Below are 23,286 nucleotides of genomic sequence, written 5' to 3' on the forward strand. Positions count from 1 at the left end.
ATTTCTTGGTCGAAAATCATGTTATGTTGATACAAGGCACAAAAATTTTGCCCAGATAAAAGGCAGGTTCGTGGCAGAGCCGTAGAAGACGGCAATGTACGTAACTGCCGTATGGCGAGTGTTACAGAAGATCCTGCTGTGTAGGCGAGTGTGTGTGATCCCTCCCCCGGGTCTTCTCCTTTTTTACATTCTCTTCTCCACTTACCCTTTTGCCTTCTCAAAACCCTATAAATGGCGTCCCAGTCTCTCTCTCTCCCCCCACCCCCCCGAATCCTACCTAGCTCATCCGCGCTTCTCTCTCTCTCTCTCTCTCTCTCTCTCTCTCTCTCTACATCTGTCTTGGATCCTCCACTAGCTACGTCGTCCATGGATGTGGTGCTGCAGAGTCGTAGCAGCAACAGCATGGCGGCGGAGCCGGAGGAGGAGGCGGAGCTCCGGCGGGGGCCGTGGACGGTGGACGAGGACCTTACGCTGATCAACTACATCGCGGACCACGGCGAGGGCCGCTGGAACGCGCTGGCGAGGGCCGCCGGCCTGAGGCGCACGGGGAAGAGCTGCCGGCTGCGGTGGCTGAACTACCTCCGCCCCGACGTGAAGCGCGGCAACTTCACCGCCGACGAGCAGCTCCTCATCCTCGACCTACACTCTCGCTGGGGCAACCGGTAATTAATCAGCCCTTCCCCTTAATCACCTTCCGTTAATCTTCGCACCATCGCGCTGCAAATCGTGTGGCGACACGCGTGAACGTACTGTGCATGCTAGCCGGGCGATGAGCTGGAAAGTTTGAGGGGCCGATTGGGCCGGTGATGGGGAATCGATTAGACTCGTGTGAACACGTCCATGTCAAGCCCACTAGCTTGATCAACTCCCTGACGTACCTGGACGTGGACGCGCATCCCGGCCCGGCTCTTCACCCACCCACCGAATGATGGGATGGGTGCATGGCACTGACGGCGCTGTACTAGTTTGGGATTCGCACGCCTTCTTCCTTGCTGACCTCATCGTCGCCGTCTTCTGTAATCTCCATGGGTAGTTAATCACTTTTGGGATTAATGGCTGCAGGTGGTCGAAGATCGCGCAGCACCTCCCCGGTCGGACGGACAACGAGATCAAGAACTACTGGAGGACCAGGGTGCAGAAGCACGCGAAGCAACTCAACTGCGACGTCGGCAGCGCCACCTTCAAGGATGCCATGAGGTATCTCTGGATGCCTCGCCTCGTCGAGCGCATCCACGCCACCGCCGCCCCCACCGGCGGTGACCCCACAATCGGCGACACCTCGTGCGCGTCAGGGGTCACGTCGATGGCCACCACCGCCGCCACCGCCACCACATATCCCGAGAACAACTCCCCCTCCAGCGCGGTCACCACCAGCAGGTCGGCATCGTCGGGTTCCTTCACGTCGGAGCTCTGCGGCGAGGAGAAGAACCTGCATGTCCATGGCAGCGGCGAGAAGACAACGAGCGGCGGGGACTGGATGCAGGACGCGGACCAAGAGTTCTGGGCCATGCATATGCAGATCCAGCCTGATGAGGGTGGTCTTTTCCACGTCGACCACGAGCTTAGCGGATGGGTGCAGGGCTTCTCCGACGTCGGCGTTTCGGCTGACAATCTCTGGAGCCTCGAGGACATATGGAAGATGCAATGAGTTTTCCAGTTATTGAGGAGCGATTTTTATACTTATACATGTGTATCATCATCATACAACTAATAGATATTAGATCATATACATCCGAGTAAGGATGGCGGCAAACTTAACTAGCTAATTAATTACTAATATTTTTTAGAGCTAACTTTATATAAAAAGTGTAAGGCACTTGAGTTTCTTCGTTGGATCTTGTTTTACCTTTTGTGCCTTTTTCCACCCATGAAGGGTTGTTTTTCCTTGTGTGGCTCAATGGCCGAAAGGAGAGACGATGACAGTGTTATACTCCTGTTTGATGCATATCTAAGAAGAACTGCACAATTGATGATTGGTTTTGGTGCCAAAACTGGCAACATGTATGCATCTCTTATCCTTGCATATTTTTTTATTCTGCCAAGTATAGCTTGCTATGACAAGTTGCGTCTCAACTCTCAACGCATTTGACATTTCCACGGCATGGCCTATGCTCTACCCACTAGCTATCCCGGATGGAGCCTGCGCGGGTTGTGCGTTTAATCAGTTGCGCATTCCACTAAATTTATCCAGCACATGTGGAAGGAATGAAGCATACTCCCATCCGTTTTAAAATAGATGACCCAACTTTATACTATAATTAGCATAAAGTTGAGTCATCTATTTTGGAACGGAGGGAGTATATCCTTAAGTGAATGCTATGCTCTTTTTTGTTTTCATTTTTTGATTTATTATCGTCAGCCGTGGCAGTACAATCAACACCAGAAATAATAAAAATTACATCTAAATCCATAGACGTAGCGACGGCTACAAGCACTGAAGCGAGGCGAAGGCACGCCATCGTCATCACCCTTCCTTGCCGAAGCAGGACAAAACAGATTATAATACACAGTCGAGAAGTCGTCGTGTTAAGGCCCTATAAAACCAGCGCACCCTAACAACAACGGCCGAATGACCTCATATAGCTACATTGTACAAAGAAAAGATGGCACAATGGGTGTAATTAATATTTGTTCCGAAAAGAAAAAGAACATGGGTTGCACTAACTTGCACGATCAACAAATGTGGAACGAACAAAGCTTGCTTTGGGTTTGGGTGGCTCAGCAATCTACCTGTAGATGTAGCAGTTTTTGATGCTTGCATAGTCTTTTCTTAAAAAAAAACGATTATTCCAGTAATGCGTAGCGTACGGGCTGCAGCCGGCGAAGTCCACGATCCGGCTTCATAGTGCCAGACTATAGCTGTGCCATACGGTGCGGAGAAGGGAAAATGATAACGGTTCTACTAAAAACCAGTCGAGTGAGACTTCACGAAATCTCAGTCCACTTCTTAACCGTCAGATTTATTGCTGCTTTTAGATGCGTGTAACATGCGTTTAATTGTAAATTGGCCCCTGTAGAAGACGAACTGGGTGGGCTGCTTTCGCTCCTTGTTTTTTTCTGTTGGCTTTGGGCGGTTTGCTGGGCTGGGCAGGGGAGTGGCAGGCTTTGGGTGGTGTGTCATTTTCTTGCCTGTAAATTTTACAGTGTGTAAGAGAGATTCCTGACTAGGAAAAGAACTGTATACTTTCCCAAGAAAAAGAAAAAATATAAATACTGCAGTACCATCTTTTATGAGTATTTCATCTTTTGTTTTCTAGAATCCACTTGCGTATGTGTGGTTGTTGTTGATATATTAGATTCCTATTGTATAGTTTTTGGATGTAGTTTTTCTAGTGCAACATCCATGTCTTGTTTTTTAAGAACCAGAATTTTTCCTTTTTGAGATGTGCGTGCACTCACGGGTTTTTGTATAGAACAAGCATTCATAGCATTTTTTTCTAGTTTTTTTAGCTTTGGCTTTGTGTTAAGTATGCCAGTCTAAAAAAAAGTAAAGATGGAAATATCAAATTTAAAAATTATCTATTTTATGTGAATTTGCTATTCTCAGTCGATCAACAATTAGTCAAGTCTTAGTCGATTCGATAGCAAAAGAACCTTAATTGCCGCTTTTTGTTTGTATGTTAGTTTTTTTATTTCTTTTGTTTTTTCTCTCATGTCCAATCAGTTTGCTTCCAGTTTTTGGGTGACGGGTTGTTTTAGGGCACGTTGGCCCGCTCTTTCCTTCTTATTTATTTTATGCATGGACTGATGGCCTGGCTTTTTATGGATTTATTTTTGTATTTTTATTTTACTTTCCTCCCTCTTTTTTATATTTTTGTAAGTGATTGTTAACTACAAAAAATCGGTGTCCTCGTGAGATTGGTTTTATTTTGCATACATATTTTTTTCAATTCTTATTGTTTCATTTTTATTTTTATTTTCATCTTTCTATTTGCTTTCTAAAAAAATCCTTTTTTCTTTTTTATTTATTTATATTTCTCTTTTATTGCATTGAAACATTTTTCGTGTATGCCTGCTATTAGGCGGAATTGTAAGTGTTGCCATTGACTGGAATTTATTAGTCTTTAGAGAAGGCAATTGCATGTCTGTCACTAGGCATCCAACTGCAAGTGTCACCTCTGACTGCAATTGCATGCTCACACACCCTACTGCAACTAACATTTATTTTTTAAGTGGGCAGCGGGAAAGGGAGGGGGAGTTGCATGTGCGATACCAGGCTTGCAACTGCAAATGTCGCCCTCGACTGCAACCGCATGTCTCCCTCCTGACTACAACTGGCCTTGTGTTTTCTCGGAGAGGGGGGGGGGGGATTGCATGTCCAACAGTAGCCTTGCAATTGCAAGTGTCGCCCTCGGCTGGAACTGCATGCCTACACACCCGACTGCAATTGCATGCACACACACCTGACTGCAACCGACATGTTTGATTTGTTAGTGGGTGGCGGGAGAGGGGGTAGCTGCATGTCTGATACTAGGCTTGCAACTGGAAGTCTCACCTCGACTGGAATTGCATGTCCCCTATCAATTGCAACTAGCCTTTTGTTTCTGTCGGAGAGGGGATGAATTGCATGTCCGACAATACGCTTGCAAGTACAAGTGTCGCCCTTAATTACAATTGCATGTTCGACAGTAGGCTTGCAACCGCAAGTGTCATTCTCGACTGCAATTGCATGCCTACACACCCGACTGCAACTGAGTTTTTTGTTTTGTAAGTGAGCGGCAGGAGAGGGGATGGGAGGTGCATACATGGTACTAGGTTTGCAACTACAAGTGAGGCCCTCGAATGCAACAACATTTCCCCTATCGAATGCAACTAGCCTTGTGTTTTTGTCGGAGAGGGAGTGAATTGCATGTCCGACAATAGAGTTGCAACTACAAGTGTCGCTCGACTACAATTGCATGGCTGACAGTAGGCTTGCAACTTCAAGTGTTGCTCTCGATTGCAACTGCATGCCTACACACCCGGCCGCAACTGACCTTTTTTTTTGTAAGTGAGCGGCAAGAGAGGGGGAGTTGGATGTGCAACAATATGCTTGCAACTACAAATGTCACCCTCGACTGCAACTGCATGCCTACACACCCGACTGCTACTGGCCATTTTTTTGTTTTGTAAGGGAGCGACAGGGAGGGGGGAGTTGCATGTCCGATACTAGGCTTGCAACTACAAGTGTCGCCTTTGACTGCAACTATATGCCTACACACCCAGTGCAATTAACATTTTTGTTTTGTAAGTGGGCATCAGGAGAGGGGGTAGTTACATGTACGACACTAGGCTTTGCAACTACATGTGTCGCCACCTAATGCAACTACACTAGGCTTGCAACTGCAAGTGTCGTCCTTGACTGCAATTGCATGTCTGACAGTAGGCTTGCAACTGCAAGTCTCGCCCCCAGCTGCAACTGACTTTTTTTTGCAACCACACACCCGGCTTAGGTGTGGCCTGCTATGCGGGTTTATTATTGATCTTTCCTTTTTTTTTCTACTTTCTTTTTTATTTTATTTCCCCCCTCGTATTTCTAATTTGTATTCTTCTTCTTTTTATCGATTTGTTAAAAAAACAATGCTACCCACGTCGGATGCACACATTTGCATGTCCTCCAAATATTCTTTGTCTTTGTATGCAACTTAATATTCTTTTCTTTTGAAAAACAAGGCCACACTATTTTAGCTGACTTGTTTTCATTTTGTTTCTTTGTTACATTAAAGAATGAATTTTGTCCTAATATACAAAATGTACTTTTGAAAGAAATTACAAAAAAGAAAAAGAAAAAGAGAAGCAAGATGGCACACAAAGAGAAGAACTAAACGATGAGCTATACTAGTGACGGAATTTACTTGTCTTGTTGAGCACTTTTTTTTCCGTACCAAGAAAATACAAAGACAAAGAAACAAACAGCCCAACCTAAATAAACAAACAAACAAACAATAGAAAAATGAAAAAGGCCCAATCTACCTTAGGTGACATCAGCCGACTTAGACTTCGCGAAGTCTAAGTCGACTGGGACCTAGACAGACCCAAATGATAATTCAAAGTACGTGTTGCAGAAAAGTATTTTGCAGTGCAAGTGCAACATCAAGTGGTGTGAATTCTTTTCTTTCGTACCACCAGCAGCGAGCTGGCGCCGGAGCTAGCTCATGCATGCACCGGCAGCCGGCGGCCGTAGCGGCAGGCCCCACCGTTCGTACAACGGAAGGCGGCACGTGCTCAAATGATCTCATCCACAGAGGCCGGAGGCCGCGAAACTCAGCACAAGTGTCACGTCCTTCGGAAAGGGCGCCCCGTCAGGGGCTGCATGCATACGCTGGCCCACGCCGCGGTCAACGGTCAGACAGCCAACGATTTGCTAGACCGGCTCGCGGGGGTAGTACGTCGATCCTCGTAACAAGGCCTGCTCACTGCTGGTCACACACGTAAATCGATCGCTATGTTTTTCTTACCCGCAAAGAAAAATAAGAAAGATCGCTATGTTTTTCTTTTCTTTTTTAGTTGAATCGATCGGAATGTTGATGCCAGCTGCTTCACGATGTGTGTGTACATTTGTCACCGTCGTGGACGTCGGCGACAGTGATATCATCGTTGTCGCTACCGTCGTCGATCGTACGTACGCCCAGGGAAGGGGCGACCGGCCGGACGATCTAAGCTGGCTGACCGTCCACGTCGGTGCAACTTTCCGGCCAGGGGTTTCGAGAAACATTTGCTCGACCGTTTGCCGGAATTTTCAACCGTGATTTATTCGCTTGCACAAAATCATTTATAATTAAAAATGGACCATTATATCTCGGTCTGGGAGCTCTTCAGAACGACCGATTTCTCCTGGCCCAACCAGGCAGGCAAAAACCAAAAAATGATCAGACCGATTTCTCCTGGCCCAACCGTGATTTAGTCGCTTGCACAAAATCATTTGTAATTAAGTAGCAAAAAAATATCCATGCGATGCAATAGGGAAAAAAACGCATGTCCCTAAACGTGATACAAGACTCTCACATGTCTATAGCCTCTATGTCAACACGGCACTCCACTGTGTTGGTGTCACCGCTTATCCCCCTTCCGGTCCTCACGAGAGACGAGAGTAAGAGTTGTATTCACGGGCACCAGCTTTGTGGAACAAAGAGGACTTTAGCTCAGCGGCGTTGATGACGAGTGATAACTTGTCAACACATATTGTGGGCTGATCATCTTCGCTAAGGTACAAATACCAGTTTGCATGACCCAAATTACAACAAATTACAACGCAGTTAAATAAATGAATGATTGTTATGTGTGTGGGTGGGTGGGTGGGGGGGGGGGGGTTATCACTTGTAGGTAATATGCACGCACGGGATCAATATTTTGCTCCAAAGCTCTATGAAGCGTTTGTGGCTCATGCCTCATTACATTTAGAAGAAGAAAATCTTGTCATCGGTAGGTGGGCGCTAGCACTTTGCAGAAGTTATACCTTCGAGATTCACTCTCAAATATAATTCAAAAGTGCAAAAACAGATCTAACAGTAGTCACAGTACAACTCGGCAGCCTCCTCGTTTGTTAACTTGCCGTTGTTTTGATGTAGAATTGCACCATCCTCTCTAGCAGAAGGAAAATCCATGTCAATAATAGACTCTAAAAACTCAAGGTACATACTAAATGAAATCCTTCTCAATTTCTAGAATTCACAGGTGATGCACAGGGGTTTTCCCCCATTTATTGAGGATGAAGTTTGATGTGTGATGGAACCACTCATTAAGAAATATCTGTTACAATTTGTTAGTAGGCCTTTGGCCCAAAGCCCAACTAAAAATTTGAAATTCTCATTACCCATTTATGCATGGCTGTGAGTGGTGTAAGTGGGACTAATTAGTCCCACCTCGGAAGTTGAGTGGGAGTTGCACCTCTTTATAAGGTGAGCTCTTCCACCACTTCTATGAGCATGAGAAGAGAAGACCTACACGCGCGCTCATTCTGCTCGCTCGCCGGCCCGACCCGGCTGGCCGGTTTCGGGAATCTGCCGAGCCGAGGACAAAGCTATGCACGTTGTCTATATTTGCAAATTACTGTTTCCGATTCTTTTGGATCGCGACTTGGACGTGGGGTTTACTCCCACGACCTACCCGACCCGCATTGTATAGTCAGGCAGACGTCTGATACGTCTCCAACGTATCTATAATTTTTGATTGTTCCATGCTATTATATTATCTTTTTTGGATGTTTTATATGCATTAATATACTATTTTATATTATTTTTGGGACTAACCTATTAACCTAGAGCCCAGTGCCAGTTCCTATTTTTTCCTTGTTTTACAGTTTCGTAGAAAAGGAATACCAAAGGAGTTCAAACAGAATAAAACTTCCGCGATGATTTTTCTTGAACCAGAAGACATCCAGAAGACTTGGAGATGAAGTCAGAAGAGCCACGAGGCGGCCACAAGGACAGAGGGCGCGCCCCCACCCTTATGGGCCCCTTGTGACTCCACCGACCTAGTTTCTTCGCCTACATATTCTCGTATATCCCAAAACCAACAGAGAGAGCCAGGAAAACACTTTTCCACCGCCGCAACCTTCTATACCCGTGAGATCCCATCTAGGGGCCATTTCCGGCGTCCTGCCGGAGGGGATTCGGTCACGGAGTGCTTCTACATCAACACCATTGCCCTTTCGATGAAGCGTGAGTAGTTTACCACAGACCTATGGGTCCATAACTAGTAGCTAGATGACATCTTCTCTCTTTTTGATTCTCAATACCATGTTCTCCTCGATGTTTTTGGAGATCTATTCGATGTAATACTTTTTTGCGGTGTGTTTGCTGAGATCCGATGAATTGTGGATTTATGATCAGCTTATCTATGAATATTATTTGAATCTCCGCTGAATTCTTATATGCATGATTTGATATCTTTGCAAGTCTCTTTGAACTATCGATTTGGTTTGGCCAACTAGATTGGTGTTTCTTGCAATGGGAGAAGTGCTTAGCTTTGGGTTCAATCTTGCGGTGTCCTTTCCCAGTGATAGTAGGGGCAGCAAGGCACATATTGTATTGTTGCCATTGAGGATAAAAAGATGGGTTTTTTATCATATTGCTTGAGTTAATTCCTCTACATCATGTCATCTTACCTAATGCGTTACCCCGTTCTTTATGAACTTAATACTCCAGATGCATGCTGGATAGCGGTTGATGTGTGGAGTAATAGTAGTAGATGCAGAATCAATTCGGTCTACTTTATACGGACGTGATGCCTATATTCATGATCATTGCCTTAGATATCTTCATAACTTTGCGCTTTTCTATCAATTGCTCGGCAGTAATTTGTTCATCCACCGTAATATTTTCTATCTTGAGAGAAGCCTCTAGTGAAACCTATGGCCCCCGGGTCTATTTTCCATCATATAAGTTTCCAATCTACAATTTTAGTTTCCAATTTACTTCCCCTGCAATCTTTTACTTTCCGATCTATTAACCAAAAATACCAAAAATATTTACTTTACCGTTTATCTATCTCTATTAGATCTCACTTTTGCAAGTAACCGTGAAGGGATTGACAACCCCTTTATCGCGTTGGGTGCAAGTTGTTTGATTGTTTCTGCAGGTATTCGGTGACTTGTGCCTAGTCTCCTACTGGATTGATACCTTGGTTCTCAAACTGAGGGAAATACTTACTCTACTTTGCTGCATCACCCTTTCCTATTCAAGGGAAAAACCAACGCAAGTTCAAGAATTAGCAGCGTCTACCCTAGCCGCCGCCACATTGCATGGTTTCGCACCGTTCCAGATCATTGCGACCCCATGCAAGTCTTCTACATCCCTCCTTCTAGCATGCACCGCGAGAAGGGACAACAAGCCTCCAGAACCCCACCTCTCGTGATCCTGTACGGGAGAGGGGCGATCAGAGTTTTGGGTCGCGCGACTGCTGGCAGTGATGACTTCTTCGCCGACCTCGGCAACCTCTTCCTCAACGACATGGGCGACAACATCAACGCCAACGGTTCTGCTCCCGTTGCACCGCATGTGATTCTGTCCTTCTTGTTCGAGATCGTGGTAGAATTCATGCAGCAAAGTACAGTAAATATTTCCCTCAGTTTTGAGAACCAAGGTATCAATCCAGTAGGAGACAACACGGAAGTTATCGAATACCTGCACAAACAAACACCAACTTGCACCAACACGATAAAGGTGTTGTCAATCCCTTCACGGTTATTTGCAAAGTGAGATCTGATAGAGATGGATAAACGGTAAAGTAATATTTTTGGTTTTTTTGGTTTATGGAACAGAAGTAAAAGATTGCAAAAGAAGTAAATCGGAAACTAAAATTGTAGATCGAAAACTTATATGATGGAAAATAGACCCGGGGGCCATAGGCTTCACTAGAGGCTTCTCTCAAGACAGAAAATATTACGGTGGGTGAACAAATTACTGCCGAACAATTGATAGAAAAACGCAAAGTTATGACGATATCTAAGGCAATGATCATGAATATAGGTGTCGGTGTACGAAAGTAGGGGCTCTCCTTTGTACCCCTTTACTTGTGCACGGGCAGTCAGATCCACGCCTGCGACCACACTTAGCAGGGCAGAGGAGGGAAGCAGAAGTGCAAGGCTACCAGAGCAGCGCTCCAACCAAGGGCGCAGAAGACAGAGCAACTAGATGGGCTTTCCCCCGGCAAGACCCTTGCCGGGTGATACGTCTCCATCGTATATATAATTTTTGATTGTTCCATGCCAATATTCTACAACTTTTACATACTTTTGGCAACTTTTTATACTATTTTTGGGACTAACATATTGATCTAGTGCCCAGTGCCAGTTCCTGTTTGTTGCATGTTTTTTGTTTTGCAGAAAATCCATATCAAACGGAGTCCAAACGGGATAAAAACTGATGGAGATTTTTTTGGAATATTTATGATTTTTGGGAAGAAGAATCAACGCGAGACGATGCCTGAGGGGGCCACGAGGCAGGGGGCGCGCCCCAGGGGTCAGGCGTGCCCTGGGCCCTCGTGGTCACCCCGTAAGGCGGTTGGAGCCCTTCTTTTGCCAATCTCGGAGGGGCTCTCGCCCCTCCCACGCCATGGAGACCATGGACCAGAGGGGAAACCCTTCTCCCATCTAGGGAGAAGGTCAAGGAAGAAGAAGAAGGGGGGGGGGGGCTCTCTCCCCCTCGCTTCCGGTGGCACCGGAGTTTCGCCGGGGCCATCATCGTCACCGCAATCTACACCAACAACTTCACTACCGTCATCACCAACTCTTCCCCCCTCTATGCAGCGGTGTAACTGCTACCTCTTGAGCACTGCGTTGGTTTTCCCTTGAAGAGGAAAGGGTGATGCAGTAAAGTAGCGTAAGTATTTCCCTCAGTTTTTGAGAACCAAGGTATCAATCCAGTAGGAGATCACGCACGAGTCCCTCGCACCTACACAAACCAATAAGAACCTCGCAACCAACGCGATAAAGGGGTTGTCAATCCCTCAACGGTCACTTACGAGAGCGAGATCTGATAGATATGATAAGATAATATTTTTGGTATTTTTATGATAAAGAGAAATAAAGATGCAAAGTAAAATAAAAGGCAAAAGAAATAACTAAGTGTTGGAAGATTAATATGATGGAAAATAGACCCGGGGGCCATAGATTTCACTAGTGGCTTCTCTCAAGATAGCATAAGTATTACGCTGGGTGAACAAATTACTATCGAGCAATTGATATAATTGAGCATAGTTATGAGAATATCTAGGTATGATCATGTATATAGGCATCACGTCCGTGACAAGTAGACCGACTCCTGCTTGCATCTACTACTATTACTCCACACATCGACCGCTATCCAGCATGCATCTAGAGTATTAAGTTCATAAGAACAGAGTAATGCTTTAAGTAAGATGACATGATGTAGAGGGACAAACTCATGCAATATGATATAAACCCCATCTTTTTATCCTTGATGGCAACAATACAATACGTGCCTTGCTGCCCCTGCTGTCACTGGGAAAGGACACCGCAAGATTGAACCCAAAGGTAAGCACTTCTCCCATTCCAAGAAAGATCAATCTAGTAGGCCAAACCAAACTGATAATTCGAAGAGACTTGCAAAGATAACCAATCATACATAAAAGAATTCAGAGGAGACTCAAATATTGTTCATAGATAATCTTGACCATAAACCCACAATTCATCGGTCTCAACAAACACACCGCAAAAGAAGATTACATCGAATAGATCTCCACGAGAATCGTGGAGAACTTTGTATTGAGATCCAAAGAGAGAGAAGAAGCCATCTAGCTAATAACTATGGACCCGAAGGCTGACGTAAACTACTCACACATCATCGGAGAGGCTATGGTGTTGATGTAGAAGACCTCCGTGATCAATGCCCCCTCCGGCGGAGCGCCGGAAAAGGCCCCAAGATGGGATCTCACGGGTACAGAAGGTTGCGGCGGTGGAAATAGGTTTATGGCTCCGTATCTGATAGTTTGGGGTACGTAGGTATATATAGGAGGAAGAAGTACGTCGGTGGAGCAATGTGGGCCCCACGAGGGTGGAGGGTGCGCCCAGGGGGGGTAGGCGCGCCCCTGCCTCGTGCTCTCCTGGTTGATTTCTTGACATAGACTCCAAGTCCTCTGGATCACGTTTGTTCCTAAAATCACGTTCCCGAAGGTTTCATTCCTTTTGGACTCCGTTTGATATTCTTTTCTTGCGAAACACTGAAATAGGCAAAAAACATCAATTTTGGCTGGGCCTCCGGTTAATAGGTTAGTCCCAAAAATAATATAAAAGTGTATAATAAATCCCATTAAACATCCAAAACAGAGTATAATATAGCATGGAACAATAAAAAAATTATAGATACGTTGGAGACGTATCAAGCACCCCCAAGCTTAATTCCTGCTCGTCCTCGAGTAGGTAAATGATAAAAACAGAATTTTTGATGTGGAATGCTACTTAGCATAATTTTCAATGTAATTCTCTTAATTGTGGTATGAATATTCAGATCCGAAAGATTCAAGACAAAAGTTCAATATTGACATAAGAATAATAATACTTCAAGCATACTAACTAAGCAATTATGTCTTCTCAAAATAACATGGCCAAAGAAAGTTGTCCCTACAAAATCATATAGTCTGGCTATGCTCTATCTTCACTACACAAAGTATTTAAATCATGCACAACCCCGATGACAAGCCAAGCAATTGTTTCATACTTTTGGTGTTCTCAAACTTTTTCAATCTTCACGCAATACATGAGCGTGAGCCATGGACATAACACTATATGTGGAATAGAATGGTGGTTGTGGAGAAGACAAAAAGGAGAAGATAGTCTCACATCAACTAGGCGTATCAACGGGCTATGGAGATGCCCATCAATAGATATCAATGTGAGTGAGTAGGGATTGCCATGCAACGGATGCACTAGAGCTATAAGTATATGAAAGCTCAACAAAAGAAACTAAGTGGGTGTGCATCCAACTCGCTTGCTCATGAAGACCTAGGGCATTTTGAGGAAACCCATCATTGGAATATACAAGCCAAGTTCTATAATGAAAAATTCCCACTAGTATATGAAAGTGATATTATAGGAGACTCTCTATCATGAAGATCATGGTGCTACTTTGAAGCACAAGTGTGGTAAAAGGATAGTAACATTGTCCCTTCTCTCTTTTTCTCTCATTTTTTTATTTAGGCCTTTTCTCTTTTTTATGGCCTCTTTTTTCGTCTGGAGTCTCATCCCGACTTGTGGGGGAATCATAGTCTCCATCATCCTTTCCTTACTTGGGACAATGCTCTAAAAATGATGATCATCACACTTTTATTTACTTACAACTCAACAATTACAACTCAATACTTAGAACAAAATATGACCCTATGTGAATGTCTCCGGCGGTGTACTGGGATATGCAATGAATCAAGAGTGACATGTATGAAAGAATTATGAACGGTGGCTTTGCCACAAATACGATGTCAACTACATGATCATGCGAAGCAATATGACAATGATGGAGCGTGTCATAGTAAACGGAACGGTGGTAAGTTGCATGGCAATATATCTCGCAATGGCTATGGAAATTCCATAATAGGTAGGTATGGTGGCTGTTTTGAGGAAAGTATATGGTGGGTGTATGATACCGGCGAAAAGTGCGCGGTATTAGAGAGGCTAGCAATGGTGGAAGGAAGAGAGTGCGTATAATCCATGGACTCAACATTAGTCATAAAGAACTCATATACTTATTGCAAAAATCTACAAGTTATCAAAGCAAAGTATTACGCGCATGCTCCTAGGGGGATAGATTGGTAGGAAAAGACCATCGCTCGTCCCCGACCGCCACTCATAAGGAAGACAATCAATAAATAAATCATGCTCCGACTTCATCACATAACGGTTCACCATACGTGCATGCTACGGGAATCACAAATTTTAACACAAGTATTCCTCAAATCCACAGCTACTTAACTAGTATGACTCTAATATCACCATCTTTATATCTCAAAACAATTATCAAGCATCAAACTTCTCATAGTATTCAACACACTCATAAGATAATTTTTACTAATCTTGGATGCCTATTACTTTAGGACTAATTTCTCAATTTAAGCAAATTACCATGCTGTTTTGTAGGACTCTCAAAATAATATAAGTGAAGCATGAGAGAACAATAGTTTCTATAAAACAAATCCACCACCGTGCTCTAAAAGATATAAGTGAAGCACTAGAGCAAAAACTATATAGCTCAAAAGATATAAGTGAAGCACATAGAGTATTCTAATAATTTCTGAATCATGTGTGTCTCTCTCAAAAGGTGTGTACAGAAAGGATGATTGTGGTAAACTAAAAAGCAAAGACTCAAATCATACAAGACGCTCCAAGCAAAACACATATCATGTGGTTAAAAATATAGCTCCAAGTAAAGTTACCGATGGAAGTAGACGAAAGAGGGGATGCCTTCCGGGGTATCCCCAAGCTTTGGCTTTTTGGTGTCCTTAGATTATCTTGGGGTGCCATGGGCATCCCCAAGCTTAGGCTCTTGCCACTCCTTGTTCCATAATCCATCAATCGTTTACCCAAAACTTGAAAACTTCACAACACAAAACTTAACAGAAAATCTCGTGAGCTCCGTTAGCGAAAGAAAACAAAACACCACTTCAAGGTACTGAAATGAACTCATTATTTATTTATATGGGTGTTAAACCTACTGTATTCCAACTTCTGTATGGTTTGTAAACTATTTTATTACCCATAGATTCATCAAAATAAGCAAACAACACGCGAAAAACAGAATCTGTCAAAAACAGAACATTCTGTAGTAATCTGTGACTAATGCAAACTTCTGGAACTCCATAAAATCTATCAAAATAGTAAGACCTAAAAAATTTGTTTATTGATCTTCTGCAATTGGAATCAGTATTTTATCACGTTCTGGTGATTTTTAACAATTGTTTTCGTGAACAGAAAGTTTCTGGAATTTTCAGCAAGCTCAAATAACTATCATCCAAGAAGATCCTATAGGTTTAACTTGGCACAAACACTAATTAAAACATAAAGACAAATATAACCAGAGGCAAGATCAAATATTTTTTCCTAAACAGAAGCAAAAAGAAAAAAACTAAAATAAAATTGGGTTGCCTCCCAACAAGCGCTATCGTTTAACGCCCCTAGCTAGGCATAAAAGGAAGGATAGATCTAGGTATTGCCATCTTTGGTTGGCAATTCTTCAATGAGACACTTGTAACCTTTAGGAGTTCCTTTCTTTCTATTAATTATCAAGCTTTTAGGCACAAAATCGAAAAAAATCATTTGTAGCAAATGGTTCCTTAATGATAGTAAAAAGATTGGGATGAACACTTATTGATTTGAGATCCGCAGTTTCCTTACTAGAGGATTCACCCTTATTTTTAGGAAGATACATAAGCTGGTAAATTTTGGTACGAGGATTGGAAGTGTTCTTTACGGAAGAAAAGTCAGTCCCCAAGTAGGTAATGATACCTTCAAGTTTATCGATTCTAGTAGAATCTTGAACTATTCTTTCATTAACTATGGGTTCCTTCTCTTTAAAAAATTTCAAAGTATGGATACCCAAGAAATTCCCTCCGGTAAATAAATCTATCATAGCATTATAAGAATCTATTAACCAAAAGAGGTGGTGAGCCAAATAAATCTATCATAGCATTATAAGAATCAAAAGTATGGATACCCAAGAAATTCCCTCCGGTAATGGTATCAAGAATATATCTATACCAAGGAGTGACGCCTACATAAAAATTGCGAAGAAGAATGGTAGTAGATTGCTTTCGGGTAGATCTATTTTGAGCATTGCAGATTCTATACCAAGCATCTTTTAGATTTCTCCCTCCCTTTGTTTAAAAATAAGAACTTCATTCTCGGGAGATAAAGGAGTAGATAAAGGACTAGCCATAACGACGAAACAAGCGGAAAAGAGGCGAACGGAAAAGAGAGGGCGAATAAAACGGCAAGGGTGAAGTGGGGGAGAGGAAAATGAGAGGCAAATGGCAAATAATGTAATGCGAGGGATAAGAGTTTGTGATGGGTACTTGGTATGTCTTGACTTGACTTGACTTGGCGCGAATCTCCCCGGCAACGGCGCCAGAAATCCTTCTTGCTACCTCTTGAGCACTGCGTTGGTTTTCCCTTGAAGAGGAAAGGGTGATGCAGTAAAGTAGCCTAAGTATTTCCCTCAGTTTTTGAGAACCAAGGTATCAATCCAGTAGGAGATCATGCACGAGTCCCTTGCACCTACACAAACAAATAAGAACCTCGCAACCAACGCGATAAAGGGGTTGTCAATCCCTCAACGGTCACTTACGAGAGTGAGATCTGATAGATATGATAAGATAATATTTTTGGTATTTTTATGATAAAGAGAAATAAAGATGCAAAGTAAAATAAAAGGCAAAAGAAATAACTAAGTGTTGGAAGATTAATATGATGGAAAATAGACCCGGGGGCCATAGATTTCACTAGTGGCTTCTCTCAAGATAGCATAAGTATTACGCTGGGTGAACAAATTACTGTCGAGCAATTGATAGAATTGAGCATAATTATGAGAATATCTAGGTATGATCATGTATATAGGCATCACGTCCATGACAAGTAGACCGACTCCTGCCTGCATCTACTACTATTACTCCACACATCGACCGCTATCCAGCATGCATCTAGAGTATTAAGTTCATAAGAACAGAGTAATGCTTTAAGTAAGATGACATGATGTAGAGGGACAAACTCATGCAATATGATATAAACCCCATCTTTTTATCCTCGATGGCAACAATACAATATGTGTCTTGCTGCCCCTGCTATCACTGGGAAAGGACACCGCAAGATTGAACCCAAAGCTAAGCACTTCTCCCATTGCAAGAAAGATCAATCTAGTAGGCCAAACCAAACTGATAATTCGAAGAGACTTACAAAGATAACCAATCATACATAAAAGAATTCAGAGGAGATTCAAATATTGTTCATAGATAATCTTGATCATAAACCCACAATTCATCGGTCTCAACAAACACACCGCAAAAGAAGATTCCATCGAATAGATCTCCACGAGAATCGTGGAGAACTTTGTATTGAGATCCAAAGAGAGAGGAAGCCATCTAGCAACTATGGACTCGAAGGTCTGAGGTAAACTACTCTCACATCATCGGAGAGGCTATGGTGTTGATGTAGAAGCCCTCCGTGATCAATGCCCCCTCCGGCGGAGCGCCGGAAAAGGCTCCAAGATGGGATCTCACGGGTACAGAAGGTTGCGGCGGTGGAAATAGGTTTTTGGCTCCGTATCTGATAGTTTGGGGGTACGTACGTATATATAGGAGGAAGAAGTATGTCGGTGGAGCAACGTGGGCCCCACGAGGGTGGAGGGTGCACCCAGGGGGGTAGGCGCGCCCCCGTGCCTCGTGCTCTCTTGGTTGATTGATCGACATAGACTACAAGTCCTCTGAATCACGTTTGTTCCTAAAATCACATTCCCGAAGGTTTCATTCCGTTTGGACTCCGTTTGATGTTCTTTTTTGCTGCGAAACACTGAAATAGGCAAAAAACAGCAATTTGGGCTGGGCCTCCGGTTAATAGGTTAGTCCCAAAAATAATATAAAAGTGTATAATTATAACGCCCACGATGCGGCTATATCTCCCACGTGTCGAGGCATGACTTAGAGGCATAACCGCATTGTGGTTTTGTCGCAAGAAGGGTCATCTTCACACAATCCCATGTAATGAACAAGAATGGGATAACGAGGGTTGGCTTACAATTGCCACTTCATGCAATACATAAATATAATTCATACATCATCCAAAATCCACACATAGACCAACTACGGTCAAAATCCAAATGAAAATAAGATAACCCCAAATGCTAGATCCCCGATCATCCCAACTGGGCTCCACTACTGATCATCAGGAAAAGAAACATAGTAACGACCACGTTCCTCATTGAACTCCCACTCGAGCTCGGTTTCGTCATCTGCACTGGCATCGTCGGTACCTGCAACTGTTTTGGTAGAATCTGTGAGTCACGAGGACTCAGCAATCTCACACCCGCGAGATCAAGACTATTTAAGCTTATAGGAAAAGATGGTGTAATGAGGTGGAGCTGCAGCAGCCACTAAGCATATATGGTGGCTAGCATACGCAAAAGAGAGCGAGAAGAGAAGCAGCGGAACGGTCGTCAACTAGTAATGACCAAGAAGTGATCCTGAACTCCTACTTACGTCAAACATAACCCAGAAACCGTGTTCACTTCCCGGACTCCGCCGAGAAGAGACCATCACGGCTACACACGCGGTTGATGTATTTTAATTAAGTCAAGTGACAAGTTCTCTACAACCGGACATTAACAAATTCCCATCTGCCTCATAACCGCGGGCACGACTTTCGAAAGATAATACCCTGCAGGGGTGTCCCAACTTAGCCAATTATAAGCTCTCACGGTCAACGAAGGATAAACCTTCACCCGGGAAAACCCGATCAGTCTCGGAATCCCGGTTTACAAGACATTTCGACAATGGTAAAACAAGATCAGCAAAGCCACCCGAATGTGCCGACAAATCCCAATAGGAGCTGCACATATCTCGTTCTCAGGGCACACCGGATGAGACATCCTACGAGTAAAACCAGACCTCGAGTTTCCACGAGGGGGCCCCGCAGTCTACTCAGTTCGGACCAACGCTCGAAGGAGCACTGGCCGGGGGGGGGGGGTTAAAAATAAGATGACCCTCAGGCTCGCGAAAACCCAAGGGAAAAGGCTTAGGTGGCAAATGGTAAAACCAAGGTTGGGCCTTGCTGGAGGAGGTTTATTCAAGGCGAACTGTCAAGGGGGTCCCATAAATCACCCAACCGCGTAAGGAACGCAAACTCAAGGAACATAATACCGGTATGACGGAAACTAGGGCGGCAAGAGTGAAACAAAACACCAGGCATAAGGCCGAGCCTTCCACCCTTTACCAAATATATAGATGCATTAATTAAATAAGAGATATTGTGATATTCCAAAATATCCATGTTCCAACATGGAACCAACTTCAACTTCACCTGCAACTAGCAACGCTATAAGAAGGGCTGAGCAAAAGCGGTAACTTAGCCAAACAACGGTTTGCTAGGAAAGGATGGTTAGAGGCTTGACATGGCAAATATGGGAGGGATTATATAGCAAGTGGTAGGTAGCGCAGCATGGCAATAGAACGAACAACTAGCAAAGCAAAGATAGAAGTGATTTCGAGGGTATGATCATCTTGCCTGCAAGGTTCTCAGAGTTGTCGAAAGCTTGATCCTCGTAAGCGTACTCAACAGGTTCCTCGTTCACGAACTCGTCTCCCGGCTCTACCCAAAACAAGAACACAAGCAATGGAACCACAATCAATCACGGGAAATGCACAAGCAACATGATGCAAAACATGCATGATATGCGAGATGTGGTATGCGATGCATATGCGTGCTCCGGAAGAAAAAGGTGAACAAGGCAGTAACTTGGCAAACCAAGCATGCCACTGGAAAGATGAGATGATTTCGGTCGAAATCGATATAAAGGTCACCGGAAACGGATGCACGGTTTGCAAATGGCAAGCAAAACAAGAATGACACGAATCTGCGATTAGCAGCATGATAGCACTTAGAATACATCAAGAAACTATGCTACAGCACTCCAACATAGCAACAAAGCATGTGGCAGTAATCTACAGGAGATGCTTGACAAAAGATGAGCACTGAGCTATGGCTAGATCACACCACAACAGATTCAAACAAGCATGGCAAAAGTGCAAAAGACTTAGAGAAAGTACTGGACATGCCTGAAACAGCATCAGGTAGCAATGTTCAGAGCACGAAATCAACATACTACAGGAACTTAACATAGCAAAACAAGGCATGGCATGAATCTACTAAAAGCATGAAACAAAAGTCCCTTACTGACCATAAGCCAAAAAGGGCCAGAAGATATGATGGCAACCATGTAAACATAGCAAGTTTCGTTAACAGGTTTCAGACTTTGCAGAAAACAGAGCATGGCAGAAACAGACATTATAAGGGCATCTTGGTGAGCTTGATTCACTCACCACAAAGCAATGCATGACAAAAATGCATACCTACAGCAAGATGGCATGTTTATGAATCTATCCATGGCAAGAGCAAGTACATAGCATGTATAGATCAACTACAACATGCTTGGCAAAATTGAATAACACGTAAACAATCTGCCAGGAACATTTTATAGCAAAAGTAGAGCAAGATTGAGTCATGCTAGGGTACTCCATAATTGCAAAAAAGGGCATGAATGGATCAACTACAACAATATCTACAAAACATCCTTACTGAACATCTCCAAAATAAGCATGGATCTCTCTGTAGCCACATGGATACATAGCAACAAAATAACAGCAGTCACAGACTTGGTAAAATTATTAAGTCTCTGAAATCAGAAACATCACAAAGCCTAGTTTGCATGCTTGTGCTAGTCACCACAGAGATCATAAAAATACATGGCATACACCTCTATAAAGATGGCATGACATACATCAAAACACATGTAGAGCTCATGCCCATAAGATGCACACATTAAATGCAACAAAAATAACAAATCCTCAAGTTCTGATAAGTAACAGCAGATAACAGCATATAGCCTTCTTGCACCAGAGATTTGGGCATCAAGATGGACTCAAATGAACATGGAATAATGAAACAAAATGAAGAGCATCTTGAGACGAACATTTCGATATATTACACGCATGAAATGGAGCTATATGCAGAGAGTTATGATGCGGTGAACAGGAACATGTATTGTAAAATTCTTCAGACTTGGAGAAAATCGAGAGGGGGAAGAAGTCAACCGTAGGCGATTTCAGATCGGATCGGGCCGCTCGCCAGCGATGGAGCTGGCCGGAGTCGAGGACGGGGAGGGGACGGCGGCCGGCGGGGAAGAAGAGGAGGACGGCGTGGAGGGCCGTCCGGAGGCGCCGAGGCGTGGCGGCACGCGGGTGCCCGCGGGGCGGCGGCGGGCGGCGGCCCCGGGCGGCACCGGTGATGAGGTGGCGACGGCGGCGAGGCGACGGAGAGGGCGCGACGGCGCCGGCGAGAGGACGGACGGCGGCGCGCGGGGACGCGAGCGCGGGGGCGCTGGAGGGAGACGGGCCGGCGAGGGCCGGATATGGGCCTCCCGGGCCCGCGCGGTCGGCGGCGAAGTGGGCACGGGTCGTGTTGAGGATATAGACCTTAGAGTCACCCGCCAGGAGGGGCCGGGTTAATCTAATGGTCATTACCAGAAGCCCGGGGCCAAGCCTGAAGACGATGGGCCAGAGATGGGCTTAAGACCCGGATATGACTTAAGGCCCAGAGTTACAATCATTATTATGGTAGAGTTTGTAGTGTAAGGCAAGTATAGTTGAGAGTCCGAGCCGGACACTCTTATGAGCCGGCCGGGACTCTGAAGGCTGCTGGGCGTCAGCCTCCCTATATAAAGGGACGACCCGGCAGCGGTTTGAGGGCGACAACAATCTCATCGAGAGCCGGGATAGCAGTTTAGCTCCCTGGTTATCGAAACCCTAATCAATACCACATCAAACTGGACGTAGGCTTTTACCTTCACCGTAAGGGGCCGAACCAGTATAAACCCTCGTGTTCCTTGTCCCGCATTAACCCCTTCAAGCTTCCTAGCTGCGATGGCTCCACGACTAAGTCCTAACTCAAGGACATCTGCCGTGACAATTCCACGACAGTTGGCGCCCACCGTGGGGCCAGCGCACGGTGGATTTGAGTTCTTGAAGGGCAGCTTCGAAGGGCTCAAGGGATACGCTGTGGGCCGGATGACCAAGAGTCGTCGCGGCAAGCTCTACATCGACGATGCAAACTGGGGCCCCGACGCCGGCTCAATTGAGTACGGGTACCGGGTCCCCTTCGGCGGAATTCATGTTTTCATTGGCAAGATTGGTGAGCCGGATCTCTGCGCCGATCTCATCGAGACGGCTCAGCGTGCACGACCCGCTCGGGCCCGGCCTGCCTTAAGGCGCGCTTTTGTGGGATGTATCCATTGAGGGCCCTCTGATCTGTCTGGGTCCGGTGATGAGGCGGCCGCCGGCTCTGACGGCGAGTCGGCCACCGATGAGTCAAACTCGTTGTATCAGCTTCAAGATGGCAGGCTCATGGGTTGTTCCGATGGTGACAGTATTCCAGACCCGTTTGAGCCGCCAAGTCAGGTTGGAGTCTTTATGGCTGGCGCGCAGCCTGTTCAGAACCCCACTGCTGGAGCGGGAAACCCGGTGCCTTCTCCGGCTCAGGTGCTGATGGATCTCACGGACAAGATGATGGCCCTGCTAACCGCCACGGTTGACCCGGCAGATCAAGCTCAGCACGATGCAGAGGTGGCACAGTTAAAATTGGATCTAATGAAAGCTAAAGAGGATCTTGCAGCGGAAGGGATGAGGCTGACTACGGAGAGGGCGGCTCTCGATGCCCAAACTCAGCTGATCCAGGCGCAGTCCTTCCAACTCACGATGGATCAGAACGCGGCCAATGAGGTCATGAGAAGGAGGCATCAAAAGACCCAATCTCGACTCCCTCCGGTTTACAATCCACGCAATCTCTTCAACACGCCAGGTGCGGGGTCTAGTAACTCGCCAGGGGTCATAGAGCCCGGGTCTAGACCCCTTATTCAGCCACGAGTAATGGGGCCTCCCCAGGTGCCCCTGCCCCGCCTCAGTACGTGCCAATACCCCCGGGTCATTATAATAACCCGCTGGAGAACATGGTCGCTGCGGCAGCATGGCTGGCGGCTCTCCCAGTTGACGGCGACTCTCCGACGGCTATTGAAACCCGCCGGGTCAGGGAACTCCTTC

The 23,286-nt window shown here is 45.0% G+C and overlaps 1 protein-coding gene across 1 annotated transcript; it reads left to right on the plus strand.

Moving 5' to 3' along the window:
* The first annotated feature begins 233 nt into the window (after nt 1-233).
* Nucleotides 234-1,970, plus strand: LOC109740834 (transcription factor JAMYB). The gene is made up of 2 exons (XM_020299884.4): nt 234-662; nt 1,063-1,970. Exons 1-2 carry the CDS (start codon nt 367-369, stop codon nt 1,646-1,648), a joined length of 882 nt encoding a protein of 293 aa, XP_020155473.1. The 5' UTR covers nt 234-366; the 3' UTR covers nt 1,649-1,970.
* Nucleotides 1,971-23,286: the final 21,316 nt, after the last annotated feature.

The sequence above is a fragment of the Aegilops tauschii genome, chromosome 4 (assembly GCF_002575655.3).
Source record: "Aegilops tauschii subsp. strangulata cultivar AL8/78 chromosome 4, Aet v6.0, whole genome shotgun sequence".
In the NCBI taxonomy this organism is placed as follows: Eukaryota; Viridiplantae; Streptophyta; class Magnoliopsida; order Poales; family Poaceae; genus Aegilops; species Aegilops tauschii.